This window comes from Phallusia mammillata, chromosome 2, assembly GCF_965637545.1.
Source record: "Phallusia mammillata chromosome 2, kaPhaMamm4.hap1.1, whole genome shotgun sequence".
NCBI classification, from domain to species: domain Eukaryota; kingdom Metazoa; phylum Chordata; class Ascidiacea; order Phlebobranchia; family Ascidiidae; genus Phallusia; species Phallusia mammillata.
The window spans coordinates 11099309-11123176 of NC_137253.1; the positions used below are offsets into that span (position 1 = coordinate 11099309).

General features: G+C 36.9%; 2 protein-coding genes across 5 annotated transcripts; one reads left to right on the top strand and one right to left on the bottom strand.

Annotated features, from left to right (window-relative positions):
- Positions 1-3541: 3541 nt before the first annotated feature.
- LOC145214093 (uncharacterized) lies at positions 3542-13437 on the top strand. Of its 4 annotated transcripts, none has more exons than XM_080082552.1 (13): positions 3542-3857; positions 4489-4589; positions 4858-4929; positions 4993-5145; positions 5424-5582; positions 6179-6365; positions 6610-6749; positions 8616-8756; positions 9132-9326; positions 10368-10527; positions 10964-11179; positions 11679-11813; positions 12165-13437. In XM_080082552.1, exons 2-13 carry the CDS (start codon positions 4548-4550, stop codon positions 12326-12328), a joined length of 1764 nt encoding a protein of 587 aa, XP_079938678.1. In that variant the 5' UTR covers positions 3542-3857; positions 4489-4547; the 3' UTR covers positions 12329-13437. The 4 variants fall into 4 exon arrangements, with proteins under 4 accessions (XP_079938678.1, XP_079938677.1, XP_079938679.1 ...); XM_080082551.1 differs by lacking the exon at positions 3542-3857 and adding an exon at positions 3876-4430; XM_080082553.1 differs by lacking the exon at positions 3542-3857 and adding an exon at positions 3876-4430 and having other exon boundaries at positions 11648-11813; positions 12165-12230.
- Positions 13438-13792: 355 nt separating this feature from the next.
- On the bottom strand, positions 13793-23483 carry LOC145212966 (inter-alpha-trypsin inhibitor heavy chain H3-like). The gene is made up of 19 exons (XM_080081213.1): positions 23388-23483; positions 22913-23112; positions 22684-22765; positions 21853-22020; positions 21460-21620; positions 20898-21257; positions 20515-20636; positions 19646-19771; positions 17616-17757; positions 17422-17550; positions 17149-17231; positions 16905-17083; positions 16161-16536; positions 15941-15979; positions 15831-15881; positions 15708-15770; positions 14806-14919; positions 14496-14586; positions 13793-14000 (listed from the first exon to the last, which is right to left on the bottom strand). Exons 1-19 carry the CDS (start codon positions 23481-23483, stop codon positions 13793-13795), a joined length of 2790 nt encoding a protein of 929 aa, XP_079937339.1.
- Between the last annotated feature and the right edge of the window lie 385 nt (positions 23484-23868).

A 23868-nucleotide genomic window follows, 5' to 3' on the forward strand; every position in this document is an offset into this window, starting at 1 on the left:
GTATTCTAATAAACATGTCCACGGCCGCACAAACTCGTCTCTGCCGCCAATAAATGTACGCACAAACCATTTATTGTGACTGACATAATAACGCATAATGTTTCGCGACCCCAAAATTATATTCCGCGACCCCAATTGGGGTCACGACCCACAGTTTGAGAAGCCCTGTTCTAGAGTAAAGTGTTTAAAACACAAAACGCCATATGTAAAAAAACACTTTGTTTACCATTTGATCAACTAATTCCTCCAAACAAAAAACGCTGGTCGTTTTTGAAACATCCTGTATAGCCTACGCGTTCGTGATAATCATTCGTGTATCGGTACTTGTTTGTTTAGCCTACACCAGTGGTTCCTAACCTGTTTGTAGTCACGGACCCCTTTAATAAATTGTATAGATCCGCGGACCCCCTAAGTCAGTGGTTCTTAACCTTTTTTCCTTGCTGCACCACTTTCAAATCACCAACCAATTTTCGCACCCCCTTTCATATCACTAACCAATTTTCGCACCCCCTTCTGTAATTGCTTAAATAGAATAGACCTAACCAACCTTAATGATTCAGCATCCCCGCACCCCCTAGGAACAGTTCTCGCACCCCTAGGGGGTGCGTGCACCCCAGGTTAAGAACCCCTGCCCTAAGTAATTTAGTCATGTTATGTTTTACCCAGGTTGGGAACCACTGGCCTACACCAAGTTGATTTGAGTTTACTTTGATTTCAACAAAACGTAGCAGCACAATATTTGTTATTTGTCTATCTAAAGGAATTTAATACAAGCCAGATTCCGTCATTATATGCTGTGTTGTTAAAACCCTTTCACTTTCAAAGTGCATAGCTAACATCACAAAAGCGGGGGTATTTGACTACAGGGAAAAATGTCATCACAAAAGCGGGGGCTAGGCTATACGACTACAGGGTCGTACCTTATTTGCACGGAACTGTATGGTGACTTTATTTTTTTTAAATCATTTTTGACCAGGCCAGTGAGCTGCAGTGCTCACTTATGATTCTTTTCAAAATCTAGACCCTCGGGAAGCAAATCAGCCAGTCCTCATCAATCAATCAATCATTCATTTTATTTTGTTTTCAGCGCACAGAATAAACGTAACAATTTTTCACAATAAACAGAACAAATAAATGCATTTCAACAAAAAAGGATCAGTTGGAACCACACGTGGTTATGAATTTTAGCTGACCCCGACTATTTGAAATAATGTCTATAATGGTCGGTAAAAAAATAAGAAAAAAAAACACAGTTTAAAGAGATTTATAAATCTCTTCGCGCAGGTAATGTTGTTACTGACGCACTGGCAAATAAATAACTAAACATGAAGCACTGTGAGTATAAATAAACCACATGATGAACCAAGAGAAAAACGCATGATAGTGTAATGCAAATCAGCAAAGTGGGTTTCAGGCAAATTTGTCGTTCTGCAGACAAAAAAGGAAAAGAAAATTGAAATAACTTATCGGGCAAGGTAATCAGCAAAGAGCATCGGAAACGAGATGGGCAGTAATTAACGCAAAAACACCCTGTGGAATCATCATAGCCTACATCTGAAATCCTAGCAAAACGCTAAGCATGTCAAGTACATTTTATCAATGAAATTTAAATATTGTGGGGGGGGGGCATCTTGACTAGGGTTGCCATACGTCAGGATTTTCCCTGTTTAGTGTTTAAATCTACGTCAGGGAGAAATGTTATAATGTACCTAAAAGTCAGGAATTTAAGAAAAATATATATATTGTGTCTATACCACAAAACTAGTATGCTATGATGAAACGTAAAGAGGTAAAACTGGCAGCGCGCAAGTTAACGCACAAAGTTACTGTTCCATTTTGCAGCATGTGTGCGCATGTAACAGTACCAGTTTGTTACTAGTTGTCTAACAGTACACGTTAAATACAGAAATAAAAATCCGCGTTTCAAGAAAACACAGCATTCGATGCTACGTGAGAGCGTGGGAAATTTCATTTGCTTTAACTGTGTACCTAATATTCTAAGAACTAACTAACAACGAAACGTCGAATGTCGTGAAACGTTTTTTCAGTGGCATTTTATTTCAAATTAAAAAAGGTCTTTGTGGCTCCCTGTTAGTTTTTTCCGTTTAAAATTGGTCCGAATGGTTTTTAGAGTGGTAAAGGTTGGAGACCCCTGATATATGTGCTTATTGTTTCAAGAATAGTAAGAGTAGTTTAGCCTAATAAACTTAACTAAACGGAAGTTACACAGAAAGTTAGGATCAGAGCACCGTATCTAACGTTTTCTCGTGCCGCCGTCCGTGTGATTCCAAATTTATTTCGGAATAGAAGTGTTTTGATCGCAAAAATGGTTAACGCAGCGGTTCTTAAACAGGGATCCGCAGTCCTTTAGGCGTTTAAGGGTATTTTGCGGAAACTGCGAAACGTTGGAATAATTCTATATTTATATTTGGCGTCAGTTTGTGCAACTGAATAAATTTAAATCAAAGAGAATGTGAGAATCGACCGTCTCCATTGCTAAAAACAATAGGCTTAAGTGCATGACAACAAACAAAAATGCAATTGTTCACGCACAATTGTAATGATTTTGTCTTGTCTGTGAAGTCAGATTTGGACCATTGTTAAGCGCAATTTTGTAAAATCGTATCGTATCGTATCGTATTTTATTTTGTTCACGTGCACTTGAACGCGACAAGCATATTAACTTATGACGGTACAATGGTACGACAAACACAGGACACAGCTGCGAAAACCTAGCGGTTGAAAATACGCTAAAATGATACTAACAGATGGAGGGCAACGGTAAAAAAACACAGCAACTGTACCTGGTAAAAAAAAGCGGGCCTGAGAGGTTGGAATCTCGGTGAAGAAACGAGGGGCGCTAACGGCAACGCGACTTGGTTTGACAACATAGGGTGGATTCCAGCCGGTTGAATAATTAAAGGTACGTAAACAACGACAACCAAAAAAAGAAACCTACCCAAATTGATTGGGCCATAAAAAACAAAAACAGCACAAATCAAGACAATACCGAAAAGCGTAGTTAATAAGTATTTAATATGAATTTAAAAGTCAAACACTAAATCAGTTAATTTCCCATGTTGTTGTTTCAAAAAAGAAAAGGGCGCGCCGAAAAGAGCACAATTACAAATAAAAAACACTGAAAAGGGAACGAAACTAAAGAACACACAAGGTTTTTTTTAGCGACTATGTATTACTAATATTATTATTTATCGATATAAACCAATGTTGATTAGACACATAAAGCATATGAAGGTTTGGGTATTCCCTACAATCATTGAATAAGATGACGAATGATGCATCATCCGCACTCCAAAAATAGTTGTCCATGTTTGTAAATGTGTATGTAGTGGGTTTGTTTTTCCAGTATTGAACTGGAGACACTAAATTACTGGGTGAAGATTTGTGGCAAACTGCATTAGAATTAGAACAAAAACTAGCTAAAATCCTGCATTCAACTTTCGTTTTTCTGAAATACACATTCAGGCTTGCGGACCGCGCCCTCGAAATAATGGCCGTTTAGAAAAAGTAACGAAAATTGTTTGAGAAAAACTTGGTTAACGCAACCGAGATAAATTTTGTCAGGGATTGTGTATTATAAAATATGGCAACCCTAATCTTGACTCGAAAACCGAAAGGTTAATCGATGCCTCCTTACCATCACTTCACTGTTCAATTTAATATTTGCGTTTGTGGGTAAAAATAAACCATCGAAGTATGATGTTTTTGTGCAAGATGGAAAAAAGCTTCAGTATCGGTTTTATGCGTTCTGCATCAGTAAGCCCATGTTGCTGTTGGAAACGCGAAAGAACTGACGGAGTTTTTGTGTTCTTTGCGAAAATAAATAAGTGAAAAAGGTAAGTTTCTGTTTCCACTTTTCATAGCCTGGTGTTGGTGTATCACAAAAGGTTGTGTTGCGAAGGGAATCGTATTGTATTAGAAAGCAAGTCCTTATAAAACCCCTGCGTCTGTTCATTTATCCCATTATTCATCTTTTGTATTTGCTGTTTAGCAATACTGTGTTTTATAGGTTGATACTTGATAGTATTAAGTTACGCTGTAGTTTTTTGTCCTTTTTTCGCCTGGGCATGGTTTTGTGTTACCACTTGATAACGGAGCAAAACAATAAGCTAGTTTGAGACCAGCCTGTTGCTTTTATGGTGTTTTTTTTATGGAACATGCTGCAATAGAAATGTAAACCAATTACACATTTTTGAAATTAAACTGAACATTGAGATTTGTTTGTCCAATCAATATTAACTGCCCAAACAAGTTTGCCACAAAATTATGCATGATAAAATTTGTCTTTTTTGGTACAACATACAAGTAATGGCCAGGGTAATTAATGTTGTTGTAATGTTCTTAACCAACAAATGTAAGGAATGAAAACATGGGTAGTTCTGCAAGCAAAGAAACAGTAACAGTGCTAGGTATGATATTACTGTTTCTGACCATGTGAAGCAATTTATATCAAATGTGCTTTTTCAGCTCCTAAACCTGTTCAAGAAAAAGCATTACCCCCAGTTCGCAAATCAGTCCCTGCAGTCATGGAGTCCACTCCTCAAGACAACTTCATGCAATCAATGGAGGTAACTGATTACCATTCTGTTCAGTTATTGTGGCAGAGCAATGTCTGATAGTGTACTACTCAAGAAATGTGTGCTGTCAAAACTCCTGCCTTGTAGCTCATTGCTAAACCACTATTGTTATTTCAAACATTCTATTTTGGGTTAGCAATTGACTTTATTTTGCGTAGTTCAGAATTTTTTTGTTTTAAAATTTGCGATAAAATATATATACTTGAGTGTTTATTAAGTAACAAAAAGGATATAAATATTGACAAAAATATGTTTCAAGGAGGACATTGCAGAACTAAGCAAAAGTTCAAGCCCTTGGGATAAAAAAGAAATATTGGACCACATCCTTAAGGTATATCTTAATTTTACACAAATCTTATCATAAAATATTTAAATTTATGCATTTAAATTTTAGGGCTATTTTGCTGAAGACAAAAAATACATTTTGGGCATAGGAGATCTTCTGGTGAAATACAGATTTTTAGATGTTGCTGTGGCAATGTGGGATCATTGTCACGCCACTGAAAATGAGGATGAACACTATACAAATAGCCCAACATACAAATTGGTGTGTTACTATGTTTATTGTAAAACTAGTAGAATGGTTGTAACTAAACTGACATAATGCATAGTTATTACAGTTTTTTTCATTTCAATCTGTTTAAAAAAATCAAAAAAGTGGTAATTACAAAAAGTGTTGCCATAATGTTAAATGGGTGAAAGTTTTCACACAAGTTGAAAAACTTTTGTCCAATTCCTCTACCCTGTCATACACTTCCATTATTGTGTAGTTGTCGAAATATTCTATGTATTGCTAAAAATACAATTTGTTGTATTTTACTACAGATGAAAATTCTCTTGTGGAACTACTCTGACAAGTGCGTCAATTTCTGTAAAGATGCATACATGCAAAAAACTGCAATCGAACGAAACATGAGGGAATTTTCACTTCCAGAAACAGCAGTTAAAAATCTTGATGACAACACTATGAGGTATTTTATCAAGGTATGAGTAGTACATTGTTTACTATTGCAATGCAATTTTACTATGCTAACATGCACCCTTGTTTTTTAAACATATACAGGTCATTCTGTTATAATCAATTAATGATTAATTGCATGTTGTAATTTATTGTGCTAATTTAAAACTGCCCATCATTGCTACATCTTATCAGCAGTTAAGAAAATAATCTAGATCAGGGGTGTGCAACCTTTGTTACTGTGAGGCCAAATACAATTGCCAAAATTAAATCGCGGACCGCACCTGTGTATCAAACAAGGTGATTTTTCTTTGTTGCTTCCCAAATATGCTTAACTACAAGTAAATTCACATCTGATTATAGCCACAAATTGCCAGGTCGCAGAAAAATAGCATCGGGCACATTAATCTGCTCCAAAATATGTAATAGTTGGACTCATTTGCCAGTACATTTGAAATCCAAGCGCCTCTGCGGGCCGCACAACCTTTAATAAAGGGCCGCATTTGGCCCGCGGGCCGCAGGTTGCACACCCCTGATCTAGATAATGGTACAAATAAATTTACCAAAGGTGATATGCCACAAATTAAGAGGTTTAGTATTCAATTTTAACTGTTTGTAACAGGCAAGCATGGGCTTTCTTCACAATGTTTTGCGATTGTATAATGACAATCGAGTGCTGGTTCGAAAAAATAATGGAATTCAGAAGATTTTGAAGTACCACGAATCCAGTTACCTCATCATTAAAGCAAAAGCAATGTTGATTCTTGCTTACTGTATTGATGATGAAGAAAATGAAAAGATAATGACAGGTATGAAACAAATTATATTTTCAATATCAATCAAACAATTACAAAGGAGTCAAAAGACAAAAGAGATTCATTAGTTAACACTGGCGTATTGGCTTCTGAGATGATGCACCTAGCTATAAAAGTTTAGTAAGTTGTTGTTTGTAGTTTCATCAATTTTAACCATTATCATGAAATTAACATCCCTTAAGAATGTTTGGGATATATTATAAAGTACTTCAATTTTTTTACTATGTTTTAATGACAGGTGCTGGAGTAATAGTGTTTATTATGCAACTATTAACAAGCGCACTGGACTCTCCCACCCACACATCAAAAAATTATTCATTTTCGGCTCTTGAAACTGTGATGGGACTAAACAAACTTGCCTCAAATGATGACAACAAGGTTAATAATTATGGGTCCCCTTCCCTGAAGGGGACACATATTGATTTTACTCAAAATGTTTGTTTTTTTTTTCTTTTTTTTTCTTCTACCCAAAGTTTGTCCGACTCGTTTTTCCATCAAATCCTTGATGGATTTGGATGAAATTTACACAGACGGTAGATGTAGTTATGTAGATGTGCATCCCACTTTGTTTTTGTTGATAACCCCCGTATTTACCCCGCTAGCCCCCTAAAATGGGTATTTTTTCCCTGAAGTTTGTCCGACTCGTTTTTCCATCAAATGTTGGATGAATTTGGCTGAAACTTATACAGATGGTAGATGTAGTTATGTAGATGTGCATCCCACTTTGTTTTTGTTGATAACCCCAGTATTTACCCCGCTAGCCCCCTAAAATGGGTATTTTTTCCCCGAAGTTTGTCCGACTCGTTTTTCCATCAAATGTTTGATGAATTTGGCTGAAATTTACACAGATGGTAGATGTAGTTATGTAGATGTGCATCCCACTTTGTTTTTGTTGATAACCCCAGTATTTACCCAGCTAGCCTCCTAAAATGGTTTTTTCCCCCCGAAGTTTGTCTGACTCGTTTTGCCATCAAATGCTTGATGGATTTGGCTGAAACTTTTACAGATGGTAGATGTAGTTATGTAGATGTGCATTCCACTTTCTTTTTGTTGATAACCCCAGTATTTACCCCGCTAGCCCCCTAAAATGTTTTTTTCCCCCGAAGTTTGTCTGACTCGTTTTGCCATCAAATGCTTGATGGATTTGGCTGAAACTTTTACAGATGGTAGATGTAGTTATGTAGATGTGCATTCCACTTTCTTTTTGTTGATAACCCCAGTATTTACCCCGCTAGCCCCCTAAAATGGTTTTTCCCCCCGAAGTTTGTCTGACTCGTTTTTCTATCAAATGCTTGATGGATGTGGCTGAAACTTATACAGATGGTAGATATAGTTATGTAGATGTGCATCCCACTTTGTTTGTCCGGATAACCCTAGTATTTACCCCACTAGCCCCCTAAAAGGGGTGAGTTTGTAAACAATGTAAGAATTGGCTAAAATTTGGATAGCTTGTAAAGTATGCCAATTATCGTTATTGTGCCATTGCAGTTCGGGGGTTGTTAACAGCCCTTTGACGTCAGAAACATTAACAGTTGTTGCTCAAAACACCTCTAGTGGTTGAAATTGTAAACGTTGACAGATTGGACTGAAATTTTGCAGTACTATTGATTGAGTCATTGTGGTTTACTACTTTTAAGTTTGTGTGTGTTGAACCTCAATTAGTTATCCTACTATCCCCCTAAAATGAGTTTTTTAACATAAATAGTTTTTACTCCATATAGCATATTTAGATATGCACAGTACCAATCACTGTGTTTGTCTTCACAATACCAAACTTACTCATTGTTATCTATTGAATTGCATTATTTTCAACTTTGCATGTGTGGGGACCCATGAGTTTTTGCCTGCAGAAACAACCAAGGTGATAAAAGACGATGGCTAATATGGGACCCAATACAAAATAAGCATAGGAAATATATTTATGTTTTAAAATAGATCATAGTGTATGTGCAAGGGCAATATGTGCTAAGCCACTCTTCTAGTTTACACACAAGAAACTATCACCTATTTTTCTGTTGGTAATATCTGGTTATTGAAAAATGCATTAAAGTGAGATGCTCGGTATTCGCATATTGGTATCGAAAACTGAGACAAAATATTTCGATACCAAGTACGAGTATCGATACCACCGAAATCGTTCGATACTGAGTACTGGGTACCCGTCCCATCACTACTACTGGGCAGATTTTAAAAGAAACCACTGAAATGTAATTCAGCTTTTCTTACTTTTTATGTTGAAACCAGTTGAAGATTGTTGGTGCTGGAATTCTGCCGTCGTTGCATAAAATGTTGGGTAATGATTTTTCAACGAATGAAAAGAGTGTAGCCTTACAGTGCTTGTGGAGACTGTCGTTTCACAAAGAGAACAAAGAGCCGATCAGAAAGGTGAATTTTATACTTATAACTGAGCTTCTATACATTATACATTTTTATCATCAATAAGAAACTGTTTCACTCATAAACTTAATAAGGTATTACTAAACTTTGTACCTCCCATCTAACTTTACAAAATGTGCAAAGGTGACTGGTAATGCCAAGTTTAGAAGTTCTGATGTGGTGCATAAAGTTTACAAACAAAATGTTTTACTTTTTATGGGCTAACAACTTTTACTAGAATTTTTACACAGGTATTTTTGTGGCAATAGCATTAATTCTTATACACAACATTGTTTGTTTGTGAAATATGTATTTGATTTATACTTGTTTTGTGAATATCTTCATTATTATTGAATGTACTAAATGGGGCATGATTTTTTGCAGGTAAAAGGCTTACTAGATAGAGTAAATCGATTAAAAGATGACCCAGGAAGCGATCAGACCATTGTTCGGCCATGTGACGGTATTGTGTTTAACTTAGAGGAAAAACCCAGAAATAAGGAAACAACTGGAAAGGCACAAAGTGCAGGACACATTATGATAAGCTATCAATGGGATGTACAAGATACCATTTTAGAGGTTAGTTTGTTTTATGGGTATTGTTATTGTATTATTGTTAGTAGAACTGCCAAAAAAATTATGACATTTAATGTTGTAACAGATACTGAAAACAGAAGGGGGGAAATTTCATTTTTGCTTCCAGATATTGTTTCACCCTTTTTGAAGCAAATTTTGACCAATTGTGTTGCCATGTATACCAAATTTTATCACCACAAACAATAGTATTCTCCCAACCACATAGTTTTCTAACGTCACTGGACAATGTCCAGCAAAACCAACATTCAAAACTAATGCTTTTGATGTGACTCAGACAAAGTGGTATTTTGTACATGAGACCTTTTTGTGTGGGCTGTACATTGTCAATTTTCTCTGTAGGGGATAATATGGGCTTTTGTAGACCCTGGATTAGAAAATTGTTTGGGCCATATTTTATAAGGCATTCAGCCATGTAGATACAAACCAAGGGCAGCTCCACAAACTAAAGGCAATTCTATAGTTTATTCAGGCATGTCTAATCATGTACCCCAACTTTTTCACTGTTTGCAAAAGGACAGTGCATTCTTAAACACAAAGATACTTGAGGCAAACTTTTTATTGTTGTTTGAGTCAGAAACATTTACAATGTATTCTTTCAACAATGAAATAATATCTTAGGAATTTATAGGGGTGTAATTTTACGTCAGCGTGGGTACTTAAAATCTTATGAGGTGCCTATTGTGCTTCATGAGTAATCCTACAGTTCCGTCGCAATATATCTCTGAAAGTTGTTAAGCATATATTTACACTATTTCCATTTTTGAACCTCTTTTAAAACTTTGGCGAAGTTATTTTATTTTTTTGTAAAGAAAGAAATGATTGTATCATGGCAATTTGAAACAATTGCAATGAACATTTTTTCTTTATGTCAGTGATAAACTGATTCTATTTTAACTTTTGGCAGCTGGGTGCTCCTAATGTATTGTACACCTTACCTATGGGGATTAAACAATTAGGGGAATATAATAACAGGATATTATCTTTTACACCAACATATATACAATAGACTTTGTACATTTACAGCTGCGAACACAACTAGAAGAAAATGGACACAAGGTTTGGTTGGATGTTGACAGAATGGAAGGTTCGATTTTGTCAGCGATGGCTGAAGCGGTGGAAAATGCCAGTGTTGTTGTGGTTGCCATGACAGAGAGATACAAAAACAGCGACCCATGTAGAACAGGTGTGTGGGCGTTAACTCATGTTTCTATTTTAAACATGGGTTTCTTACAAGCTCTTTGGGTTCCAGGGTGCCAATTATTTAACCTATTTTGGATAAATAAAATGTTTTTGCCAGGCATAATGTATCAACAAATTTTAAGCTCTTCCAGCAGTCTTTATAATAATATGCTGACGTTTCGATTTGAGACATCTTTATCAGGATAATGAAATAAATTGAAAACACTGTTTTGGATGATACTTACAGTTTTTAGATTTTTTTCTTTTAAGAAACCTAAAACTAGCTTTAACCAATTTCATGTGCAAAGTTATTCCAAACCACTTAATTTATTAGAGAATTTCGAGCCTAAACTAGAGATTTTTTGCCATGTTATTAATTTGTAATTGAAAAATAATTTATCAGCAAAAATGTTCGTTGCATTAACGATCATTTTTTTCAGAATCGGAATATGCTTACAAATTGTCAAAACCCATTGTCCCGTTGCTTCTTGAACCTAAATACAAGCCGAACGGGTGGCTTGGTGCTCTTCTGGGCATGCAGTTATATGTTGACATTAGCCATGAAGATTGGATGGAGAAAAAGTTCCCAAACGTCTTGCAGAAAATAAATGCCAAAATCGGATCGAAACCACCAATTGTTAACGAATCAGCAACAGGTTGGTTTATCTTTTTGTTTGTTTGTTGCAACATATGGCAACTTGTTTGTTTTGTGTTTGTCGTAAAAACAACAACAAAAAATATTTAGTGATATTTTTCAAGAAAACACGTGCAAGCCATTTCATTATACTTTTGTCAGTACCAGGACATTTTAAAGCTTGTTCAAAACTTATGAATATGTTTTAAAATGAAACAAACGTTAAAAAATACCATGTAACCCCCTTTAGATTACAAAAAATCATGCATTAATTGGTTGTTCTTAAAGCTTTATGCTATTTACCGAGAACGGCAATATATTGTTGCGTTAAAACACGGTATATCGACTATGTAAAACTTTTTACTATTGTTTTGTACAGTGATTTCAGAATTAACAAATAGCGTTTGTATCAGTTACTGAAGAAAATCTGAAGATTCTATTTTCAGTGTCTTGAGAACACTGTTTGTATTCACTAAATAGTATATGTTAGATCAAACCGGTCTAAACTTTTTGCTATCAAGTGGTCGACGCCCCTGTGATTGGATCCGCTCCAAATCGAGCAGCAAGTCGACAGGCAAGTGCGCCGACTTCAAAGCTGTTGTGTCGAAAATGGGATAAAGAAGACGTTGCAAAATGGGCCAAGAACTCGGGAATAGGTAATGCATTTGCCGTTAAAAAGTAGCGACAAAATATTAGGAAAGCTGTACGGCTAAAAATCGTGTTATACTCACAATGCGCCAAGCTCACTCCCTGGTAAGCTCCCGGCATATAACGCTTTACAATACGGCTGCAGAACTATAACCATTACCCACCAATTGTGCCCTTCACTTTCTTGCGCTCCATAAGGTTTCAAAGTTGCGCAGGTTCTTCTGGTTATCCGATTTATTTAGTGCAATTGAGTATATGTGCTTTTGCCAAGTGAAATAAACTTAATTTAAACCCGAACCCGGCCCGACTTACAACTCTGGCTGCGTATGATTTTACCGTAAGCAAAACTTTTCTTGCAGACGGTCTTGCCTCCCATCTTTCATCATTTGATGGACCAGCGTTGGAGGGTCTTCACAAAATGTTAAAGAGATCTCCAGATTTCTACTATGCTTGTGTGAAGGCCGAATTAAAACTTAACTTGCTGCAGATGCTTCAGTTTACAAATGCACTGGAAGATCTGTAACTGCATACACTTGAGAAATTAATCCCTTTTTTTGGTTTGGTATCAATTTTGTGTACATTTTGATCATTATTTCAATACGCAGGCACTATATTAGGATTTTTAACTAATTAATCGATCTAACTCGGTTTTGACTTGACAGTTATTGGTTGTTGTTTTTTTAATGTAAAAATTTTATGAAGACATTGTTACTGATTTTCAACTCTTGTGAAAAAACCCTTAGCTGCCCAAAAGAACACATCAGGTCGCTTAAAATGCCGAACGTAACCTCAAAAACTTAACAAATATGAGTATGTCTTGCCAAACGAGCCACTGTCACAAAGTTTTTTCTAGTTCGTAGACTTTATTGCAACTTTTCTTCAAATTTTTGCTGTTTTTTTTTATGTCGCACTATTCAATGATTTCGCAATTGTGCCTTCTTTTTATTGTGAACAAAAACAGTTTAATAATGAAGTTCCGTCCACCTATCTGTAAGTATTCGATTTCTGTATTGTTATATTACAGTATTTTTATCATTTTTGTGCTCAATTTTACATTTTATTCAAACTGAGTTTTGTATGTCATTCCCATTTTTTACCATAACGATGCTATTCCTTTTTTGTGGACATTATTTGACATCGTATTTAGTTTTTGCTGAAATCTTAACAATCCTTAATTAAGCAACAACAATCAGGTGCACTTTATGATTTTACTTTTGTAATTTTCCCCTACCTATTCACCAATTGTGCCTTCTAGTGATTTGCACTATTGTTGTTTTGTCTTTGTCGTATCACTCATTGAACTTGCAAATGCGTATATTCGAAAAAGAAAACCTCTTGTCAACCTTTACCGTAGGCGTTAAGGGCTATAAAATATGCTACATTATTACGACAAAATTTTCCCAACTAATACCATTCAAGGCCAGATACATTCAAATGTTGCTTTTGTTAACAGCTGTAATATGAAGCGAACATGGTCGATTTCAATATTTAGCTGCACAGTTTACGTTTATACAAAAAATTGCTATACGTGTTTTAGTTAAACAAAACGTTGATGTTATGTACAAAATCGGGTCGTTACAATTAATAAAAGCATATATGCAGGCTTTAAAAATAAATCCAAATTGTGATTATGGCCGGAAAAGAAACTTTTACTTTTTTATTTATTGAAACATTTGACGCAGTGAAGGATTGGGGTGCTGAAAGAACCTTAGTAGCCTAGTTTGTTATTCTTATGGATAAAAATTTTGGTAAAATCCAATTTTGAAAGTTATACGCTTTTAGTCATAGTAAATAGCTGATAGCTTGGCCCTAATAACTGCAGGTAACTAACTTTTTAAATATTTTTAGGCAATACATTAAATCACGTGTAAGCTATATAGTGGCCTTCGATGACTAAGCTATTGATAAATTATATACAATGAAGAAAAACAAAGAAAGAAATGCATGAGTGATGTTAACACGAGTTTTGTCAAGATCCTTTTGTAATTTACTCGATAAAGTCCTCTACTTGCAAGTTTAAAACGAATCCTCTGCCTTGCACAACGTCATCAGAGAGAAACTTGACCACAAGTCGATCTCTCGCTTTCACAACGGTTAAAGTCGAGTCGAAGCCGCAAAACGTTTCAAAATCTTGATCCGAGTCAGAATAAACAAGAACTCGGTCCCGACTACAATTTTCGTCCTCAATGTCCATGCTAGGAAAACGGAAACATACTTCTTGTAACAAATGTGCAATACTTTGTACACATTGTTGTGAGAATTCATATCGTATAACTTGAGGAAATGACTCACACATGTGGGCCTATGCGAAGGCAAACTTGTTTTTCGATGGATTATGGTAATTATAACGGTAGAGCTATTTACACAGTAACTTGCGGTCTTATGCCATAGATTTGTGAATTTCCGATAGGTGGCGCAACAGAGTATGGGCATTTGCGATGGCAATAATACGCAATGGCTGACTCAGCGCAATTGGCATTGTCAACGCCAATGCTTTATTGCACCGTCTATCGAAAATTCTCCAACCTGTGGTGTGAGTTCCTGTGCTAGTAGCTTTACCCATTATAACTTTGCAACATTTTAAAAATGTATTTCCTAACATGAATTGTATTACGAGTAGAATATCTCAAGGTTAGCTTTAGTGGAAGACAATCGTAGTCTATTACAGGTTAAAAACAAGTGAAACTGACCTCTCAAATGTTAACCGAAGCTGAGTGGAATTTCTCCTTTCGTAGCCTTTCGTAAAATTCCAAACACATGCGCTGTTTGGAGGGTACAAACCTAAAAAAGGCACAATTAGTCTTACATTGTGACACGAAATTAGTTTTAAAAAGTTTTGCAACCAGAAATTATGCTTAGCAGTGTTGGATAAACCCAAATGACAGGTTTAAAGTGACTTAACAATCTCGGACCTTACAAACTTAACCGGACTTAAAGCAAAACACACCAAGAATTTTTAAATCTGACAGATTAACGAGAAGTTAGTTTGGTTTTACTTACCCGGGTGCATCGGTGACGTCACGTTTAATGACGCGTTGATTTTTATGTCGCCCCCGCAAGCAGGTGGAATCGAAGTCATCTGGAATGTCGTTGGAGAGGTTTCAGGCGAGGTTGCTGCAAAATTTAGCGAGTTATTGTGATTTCAACGTGATGTATAAAGTGTAAGAGAATAAATTTAGAGGATGGTCAATTTTGTTTCACGCAACTGACAGACTGGCAATGTATATTGATTCCAAACCGGATCCAGAGTTGTAAGTCGGGCCGGACTTTTCGGACCGGGTTCGGGCTTAGGTTTTTTAAAAAAAACGGGCCCGATACGGGTCGACTTTACACTCTGTGTCAGCATTTTTTTGAATGAATTTTCCTAGCTAGTTGCTGGGCCTGACCTAATGTCAAACAGCCCCAAAACTCCATGTTCAAGACCATTTGTCTATTATTGTCCATTGTGTTTTTTGTCTTGGTCTTTACTGTGCTTAAATGTATAGGCCTGTCAATCAGACTTTCGGGCCTAAACGGCCTTCTCAAAAACGATTCGGTTTCGGGCTTTTACTTTCGGGTTCGGGCTATCTCTTAAGTTATTAAATTAACTCAGCGGTACCAAAAATGGGGAAAGGGGTTCAAGAGCTGTTTAACCCACTTCGCGTGAAATAAAATCACCAATCGTTTCTGGAAAAGCTCTAATTAAATGGCATACAGCGGAGGTTTCAATTTTTTTGGAAATAAAGTTTTTTTACTTGTAATTCGTCACTGAAAACAAGGGTAATGCTTAAAGCTTTTTAAAGGGATTGTTTTCAACCTTAAAAATAGGGTTTTCAACTGTTTTGAATGGCCCTTAAATGTACGCACAAAATATGCACGTGAAACACACCTATAGTTTGTAACATTATTAGCCCCTAACCCACCGAGAGTTGGAGTTGTTGATTGTTGCAATCGCTGCATTTGGTAGCCCTTCCTCAAATGTTTTTCTGAAAAATAAATGACTTTTACTTTGTTCATTAAATAAACTTTACATTGCGAGTACTTACTAGGCCTTGGTGTTTTCTTGCGTCTTCCGTTTCTGTTTTTCTTGGGTTTTGCTAAACAAACAATACGTTTAAACTTTACGAAATAAAAATATTAACTTAATTGTCATTACCGTTGGGCCGCTTTCTTAGCTTGTTTTTCCTTTGTTTTTCTGAAAAAAAGTATAGATGTAAATTTGTGCTGGGGCTGATATAAAAATACAAACATAAACAAAACCGTTCTCTACCGATAAAAGAAAGTAATTAAATATTTCTACTATTCAGAACAAGAAAACCTCAGGTATTCGGGATTTATTTTTGAATTCCAAGTAAACTGCATTTATGTTTCCTTACTGCCTTTGCGGCTTTTCCGGGTTTTGGTACGCTTTCTTTTTGTTGTTGTTTTACTTGGTCTACGAAGATTACTGGAAACCGGATCGGACTCGGCGGAATAGTCGGCAGCATAGTTAGGAGCCGACCTCAAATCCGCCGCGTAGTCATATGCTGTTAAAGCCCTTCCAAACGTTGCTGGGAATCCTAGTGCTCTGCCCAACGATGTCGTGCGTGGTCGGTGTCGACCCAGTCCAACTAAAGAGGTGTCTAAAACAGTAAAAGCAGGTGCTTCTCCGGACGTAATAGTTTCGTTCGGTTTGATGACCACCATTGACGTGAGATCAGTGACGAAATTGTGCCTTATCGAAAGGTCAAGAACCCGGGCGTCAATTTCTTCCTGTGTTGAAATGATTGAAATAATTACAACCGGTTACACAGTAAAGGTGTTTAGACAATTTAGGTATCAAAGTTTAAACCAGGGGTGGGCAAATTTTTTGTACTGCGGACTGTTTCAAAACTGAATATATCGGGGACCGGCCTTATAAAAAAACATCACAAATGTTCACCAATGCAAATTCATTATTCCTCAGATAAGTTAAATACTTAAACCTACTCTTCGCTACGGTGTGCAAGGATTGCATAATATATATCATTAAGGCATTTAACCCGAAAAAGTATATACGGCCCGGTAGCAAAGTCCTCACGCACCGTTGGTTACCGACCACTGGTTTAAACTAAACATAAAAGGGCAATTAAAACTTGTACCTTTCGTTCGTCTTCAGCAAACTTTTTTTCTCGAAGCAGTTGCTTTACTGTGAGATAAGCCCAAATTTTTTCCATGCTAAATCCATCGTCAAGAAAAGTTTCCTCGATTTGCTCGCTTTGTGTGACAAGCGTCAATTTTCCGTCCACTGAATCGCCACCGATATTGCCTTGAAGCTGATCTACACCAAGTACAAAAAAGGAACGTTCAAAGCACTTATCAGGAGTAAGCTGTAACACAATTTACCTGCGTCTCTGTGATAGAGATTTGGATTTTCGCCATATCGACCCACTACCAGTATTTCGGATCCATCAAAAAAGTTGTCGAAGCTGTGTGAGAAATAAGATCACATATTGTTTTTCGATTTGTTAGTTCCCAAGCTAAAGTAGTCGTTTACAAGGTATAAAAAAATAAAATTTATACCAAGTTTTGCCGACTATTATAGGATATGATAATGGGCGGATTTTCGTCTGTCTTCAAGAATCAAATGACGAATTGATCAAAAACAAAAACACAAACCTTGATTTTGAAACGTCATTTACTGGCATTCCAGTGTAGTTAATGATCACGTGAGCTAGCATTGGGGATGCAACTTCAGCGTAAAAACCTGTCAACTGCAAATTTGCGTCGGAGTCTTCATATATTTGCCTGTGTACAATAAATGCGTTGTTTCAAAACAAGCAATCTATAGTTTTTTGTTCGTGTTTTGTAACCTGGAGACGCCTTGATTTTCTGTGGCAAGTTGGTCAAGAAACCCATGATCAACATCAGAACCGAAACCAAGGCAGAACACAGAGTAACGTCCAACAACTCTTTCCTGCAATCTTGACCGAATTTGTGCTGTACTTGTGACACCTAGCAAGACAAATGTTGTATTTTGAAATAAATTGTAACTTTTTAAGGCTGATTAATAGGGCGATTATTTTTTGACTTGTCAAAAAAGTAAACATTTATAGTCAAAATTTTTAGATGGGTTTTACAAAGTTAAAACTGTTTACAAACTTCATTGTCGAGGTGTTGTAGAGGTTGCACTGCCAGTGAACTATTCATTTTACACCTTGTAGCCTACTTTATACTGTTGTAATTGGCCCATTGCCTACTTATTGTGAATCATAAACCATCAAGTGAGTGACATAATTAGGTTGATATGGCGTGATGCTCAACACACCTCAAAACGTGCAAAATTTTGATAGGTTTCAAGTCATTTTGCGGCAGCTGCAGGTTAGGTGCAGCTCTTGCTTCGGTTTTGCTTTAGATACTTCATGTATCTTTCGTTTAGACAAATGTATTGAATAATTTTCGTTGTGTCTTAGCTGCAGTTTTGTGGCAGTGATTTTTAATTAGCTCATTCCCTTTTCAGAATAGGTTAGGTCTGTGTTCAGATTTTTGCCCTTCTGTTAGACTTTTGCATATTCTTTCGCTCTACAATATTGCAGAATTTAACTACTTGAATTCTTCATAGGTGAAATTTTGGTCCAAAAAAAGTTTTTTAAGTCAAAATTTGTCAAAATTTTCGATTTGTAAGTTAGGTCAAAATTTTTCGTTTTTTAGGTCAAAAAATAATCGCCCTATTGATTAGAACAGTGGTTCTTAACCTTTTTATAACGGCCGAACCCCTACGATATTCTTCAGTCTTTGGTCGAACCCCAAAGTTACATCCGAGATTTTTAACCCATTTGGTTTGGTGGGTCATAATTAGTATTTGTTCAACACTACGCAACAGTAGCGCCCAAAAAGCCCAGATTAATTTCTAGCTCGGTGCACAGATTGAGCTGCACAGCGTGGAGATGAGTAAAGTGTTTATGATGTCATAATCTATATTGTAATGCTTGCGGTACCTGTTTTGTTCGCATTGTTTGCACACAATAGGCGTACAAAAGTCTGACGCATACGGTTATTAGGCTGGCACTCTTTATATAGTAGCACAAAAACTGTTTAGAGAAGTTTAACAATCAAAATATTTAGCAAAAGAGTTTCATTTACGCCGTGGCCGCCAGTACATATATTTTATTAAACATGTTTACGGACCCTAAAGTTTGACGAAAACGAGTATTTGTCTTGCACTTTAAAAAGTCCTTCGTCGAACCCCTGATTCGGCGTTGCCGAACCCCGGTTATGAACCACTGGATTAGAAAGGGGTGACACTAAAACGCTGAATGGGCGGGACGTCGCGGGAGATGGCGGGACGTCGTGAAAACCGCTAAATATCGGGTTAAATTGCTGACGGTTGGAGCTATTAAGGTTGGGATAAGGTTTTATAATGGAAAATCATTAAAAAAAATTCCGCCGAACACTACATTCCGCGCCCGAAACGTCCCGCCATCTCCCGCGACGTCCCGCCATAGCATTTTTGCCTAATGTCAGGAAATAGTTGAATAAGTTTTAGGCAGGGACATTTTTTGATTCATATACTATTATAAAACCTCAACCTAACCCTAATAGCACTAACCGTCAGCAATTTACCCGATATTGAGCGGTTTCCGCGACGTCCCGCCCATCCCGCCCATTCAGCGTTTTAGTGTCACCCTTAGAAAGTGGCACATTTGGGTGCTACCAAGCGCCACCGATAAACATATTTACAGATATTACATTAGTCTTAAGCAATTCTTTCTTCACATTTCTTAAAAAAAGAATTTTGTAAATTTAACATAAATTTATTTCCATTTATTGCAGTAAATAAAGATAATAGTTGTAGGACATTAAACTCGAAACTATTCACAATTGTTTGATCACAATAGCTTGCCTTCAGTAGGTTGGCCGTCAGTCAGTATTATCATCATAGCAGCCGCCTCGAGACTGTTTGTTTGGTGTAAAGAAACTGACTCCAGCAGGGAAACGCCGTTTTGAGCGGCCTGATCCAAATTGGTACCTGTGGACAAAAGTGCTCAATCAAACTGCGTAAAAAGATCGAAGAGTTTTGTAGAAAATTTAAGGTCAAACTACAAAGCAGTATGTAACAACAATGGGACTGGATGTTGTTTTGTTTGTGTATGAATTGATATTCATCCGCGCGGAGAACAGGATTGTGCTTTGTAGTGAAGAAGCCTTGTGTGTGTGAAAGAAAGCATGCAGCATGTTTTTGAGTAAAATTAGGGAATTATGAACAGTTGCAGACAGGTACCTTTATTAAAAACAAACAGTTGTTTACCATTTGTAACCAGATATTCTTTAAAGGAGTCTGTGTGTTTTGAATCTACAAGCAAGAATAGTTCGTGCTTCACAGAAGTTGGTATGCTGTGTGTTTGAGTAGATTTCATATGGTAGGCTAATTATAATTTTGTGTTAGTTCACTTATATTGTGAGCTTAATTACTAGCTGAAAACAATTGTTAAATAGCCTTATATTGCTGTGATCAGTCACCATTAAACCGATTGCCTAATATTTACCAATCAGGAAGTTCCATTAACAAATCAAAACTACACACAAAAATTGCATAAGAGCAGCAAGCTTATCAGTTTTTCAAACCACTGGTTATTCTGTGTTGATTGTTAACTTTGTTGTTGTTTGAGTAGGCCTAGAGTGCAAAACCGCAAACTTTCAATCTGCTACGTTTTGCTAGAAGCTAATTTGTGAGGCGTGCTGTAAGTACAAAACCAATAACACCGAACGAACCTCCTGAAGCACCGATGTTTCGCACGTAATGCTTGGCGTTTTCAATGTTGCGTTCATTGACGGATACCAATTCACCGTCATGCCAACTTGTTGCTTCATGCGAAAACGTAATAATATTAAACCTGTCGAACATTTAACATGTTGAAATAAAGAAATAATATTTCTTGAGTACAATAACGCAGCACACTTGGATACAGTGCAATTAATTATTTTGTAAATTTATATATTTTTTGTATGCTTTAATAAAAACTACCACTGTTGTGCAACTACATTTTAATATTTTTTTAAACTTGCTAAAAACCAAGTCGTTTCTCAAGTATAGTCCTTTCCCAGTAGCACCGGATGTAGTATTTTTTACCAATACGCCTAAAATAATTCCTCACCGATCTTGTGGCGTTAGTTCATCTAATATGGAAAGCAATGCTTGCTTAGTCTGTTTTATTTTTCTTCCTTGCATAGAACCACTTCTGTCGATGACAAACACGATTTTCTTTGGTATTTCAGGCAAATGATTTGGCGCGAAAAAGTGTACGAAGTAACCGTTCCTGATGAGTAATTCCCCGCCAAGCTTTTCCCTTGTGACGTCATATTTGACATTAAACTGGCCAAGGTTTCTTTGTTCATTTGTGGAAGGTCGGTAGCTGAAAGAATACACGAGCTTTGAAATTTGAAGAGAAGAGACAAAGACATCCTCCATAGGTGAGATACCACCTAGATTAACTTTATTAAACTGCTGTTGGTTATGCTAGTGCCAGAGCAAAACATCATCACAGTACGTTTGTTAGAGCCCATTGAGGTGATATGGTGAGGATGGCGAAGTAGTTAATTTAGCATGTGGAGAAAGCTTTGAAAATTTGCAATGAACATTGACAGGTGTTCGGTATTCGAAGAAAGTGCGAAAACACATCTCGAATGGTTCCGAAAATAGCACAAGTTCGGTTCTACCTTATATAGGCTTGTGTTGCACTTCTTCGTATTCCCACGTCGCTTGTGACGTCAAATGGGTTATTCGAATTTCTTTTCTTTTTGGCTTGGGGTTCTCCCTCGACCAAACTGATACCGCTTGGTTCGCTGATGTAAACTTCGATGCTGAAGTCGTCTACTATCTGTGTTGTACTGAATGTTTGGTTTGCTGCTCGTAAATCTTAGGGTCGTAACATACGTTTCAATTATAATTACATGTTACAAAATGGTATGCTTCGAGTTTTAGCTGGATTTATATGTACGTTTGAAATATGTTTCATGATTTCTTTCCTTTTGTAAAGTCGTAGCAAATGATATTTGAAAACGTCTATAATGCTTTAAAATTTATACAAACAAATACAATTAAAGCCGAACCTGTCCTGGATTTGCGTAGATCACGTGATTGTAGACGCCGAGTTTCCGCTTGAGCAGTTCCTGATATTCCAGTCGAAACGTGACGTTGCCGCCCGCTGCCACATTGACCGAAACTTCAAAAGTTTGAGATTCGCCAGTTTTGGCTTTTACTACACCCGCTGATTGGCCCTAAAACCGAATTAGTGTTGGTTTATGTTTTGGGAATAGTATTTAGGTGGTCATGAACTTGGATCCTATGGTTACGCATTGACAATCGACGGTCTGACCTTTCAGCGTTGTGTACATTTTACCAACCTTTACTCGCAAATGATTTTTACAATACAAAACAATCCATCGGCAACTCAATGCAAAGTTACCAAAAAACAAAGCTTTGTAAAAATTGGAAACAATTGGGTTTCTATGATTGTGCTGGTGGCTGGTACCGCCCTTCAGGCCTTTAGGATATGTGCAATCGATCCGAATGTATCGTTCAATTAGTTGAGCTTTCTTGCCACGAAAGCAAATGGAGTAAGTGGCATGATTATTATACCCTTTGCCCGATTGCTTTGTTCCAGCCAAGTAATCATTTTTCCCTTTTGTTCCTCTTCTTATTTAGATACACACCCTACCTTTGTCAATTAAACAAACGCTTTCAAGCGCCTTTGTACAAAAACGATGTAATAATGTACAACAAAAATTCAAATTAAACAAGTAAGCTGCAGACAGTGCACTGTTCCGACCTACATAGTCTTATCAGTGCTGCTGATGACAAGACATGGACATGGCAGTATTGGCTACTATAGCCATCTAAAGCTATTCCAGTTTGTGGGGAGTAACAGGCAGAAAACTTACCTGTGAAACCGCCCTCTGATATTCAGCATTTGCAACAGCTTTTTCCTTCACTTTGCCAACGTACGTATTTCCCTCGATTTCCCTATTTACACGAAAAACAGTTACTTTTATAAGAGACTGCAAAAGGCATCATTACTACTAAAATAGTTATAAAAGGCAGCACATTTATAAACTATTTTAGTACTAATGATGTGCCAAAAGTTCAAGGCTCATTTTTGCTCAAACTTACATTGAAAAATTGGAAATAAATGCAGAATCCGGGAGTCGTATTTCAACTCCCACTTCCCTGGCAACTTCGGCATCGTTTCGTACTACGCTAGTGACGTAAGCACATGCGTAACGGGTCGTAACTCGTGACGTGACATGAAACTTGGTGATTGTAGCTGAGCCACTTGCAGAAGGCGAACGCTTGTGTCGTGAAGGCGAATGCTGTAACCCAATTTTTTTTAACAACGAGTGTCTTTGTAATTATTTTTAATAGAACACGGTTAACAAGCTGCCCACCTTTGTCAATTGATAATTTATATTGGAAAACAAAAACGGTAACAAAATCGTCCATCTGATATGCATAAGCATTTAAAAAGCTATACATGGGCAAAATCATAATAGTCGCATAAAAACAAAAAAATCCTATTCCGTGTTATCCAATTTTGTGTGTGAAATACTGCGCGTTTTTTCGCAAAAGCTTAAGTTGCGTTTCTTACCTTTTTTCCATCGAAGTTTCCTGCAATAAAGGCATTTGCTGTCACACCTAGAATTGCCAGAACAAAAAGTTTTGCAGTGAATCCAAACTTCTCCATTTTGCCAAACAAAACGGGCAAATGACCTTCGAAATGTATGCTCCACGATAAACTTCTGGCATTTTTTTCTTAAATCCAAGAGAGAGAGCGCGAATTTTGCTTGTTGATTGCCAGTGCTTTGCGATGCAGCGGATGTAATTACATTCGAAATGCATCGACCGGAAAAATTCACATCATAAAGTAACTTATCAAGTTACTGCCATTTGTTAGGTAGGCTAGACCAGGGGTTCGCAAATAGTGGGTCGCGAGACCTTCCAGGCTGAGTCGCAAAATATTTTAGGTTTTCCATGAATATAAGCATCGCATCTATAGTATTAATAAACTTTCAGCTTTTTCAACCTGATTATTATTGTATTGTTACATATGACTACGTAACTGTTACATA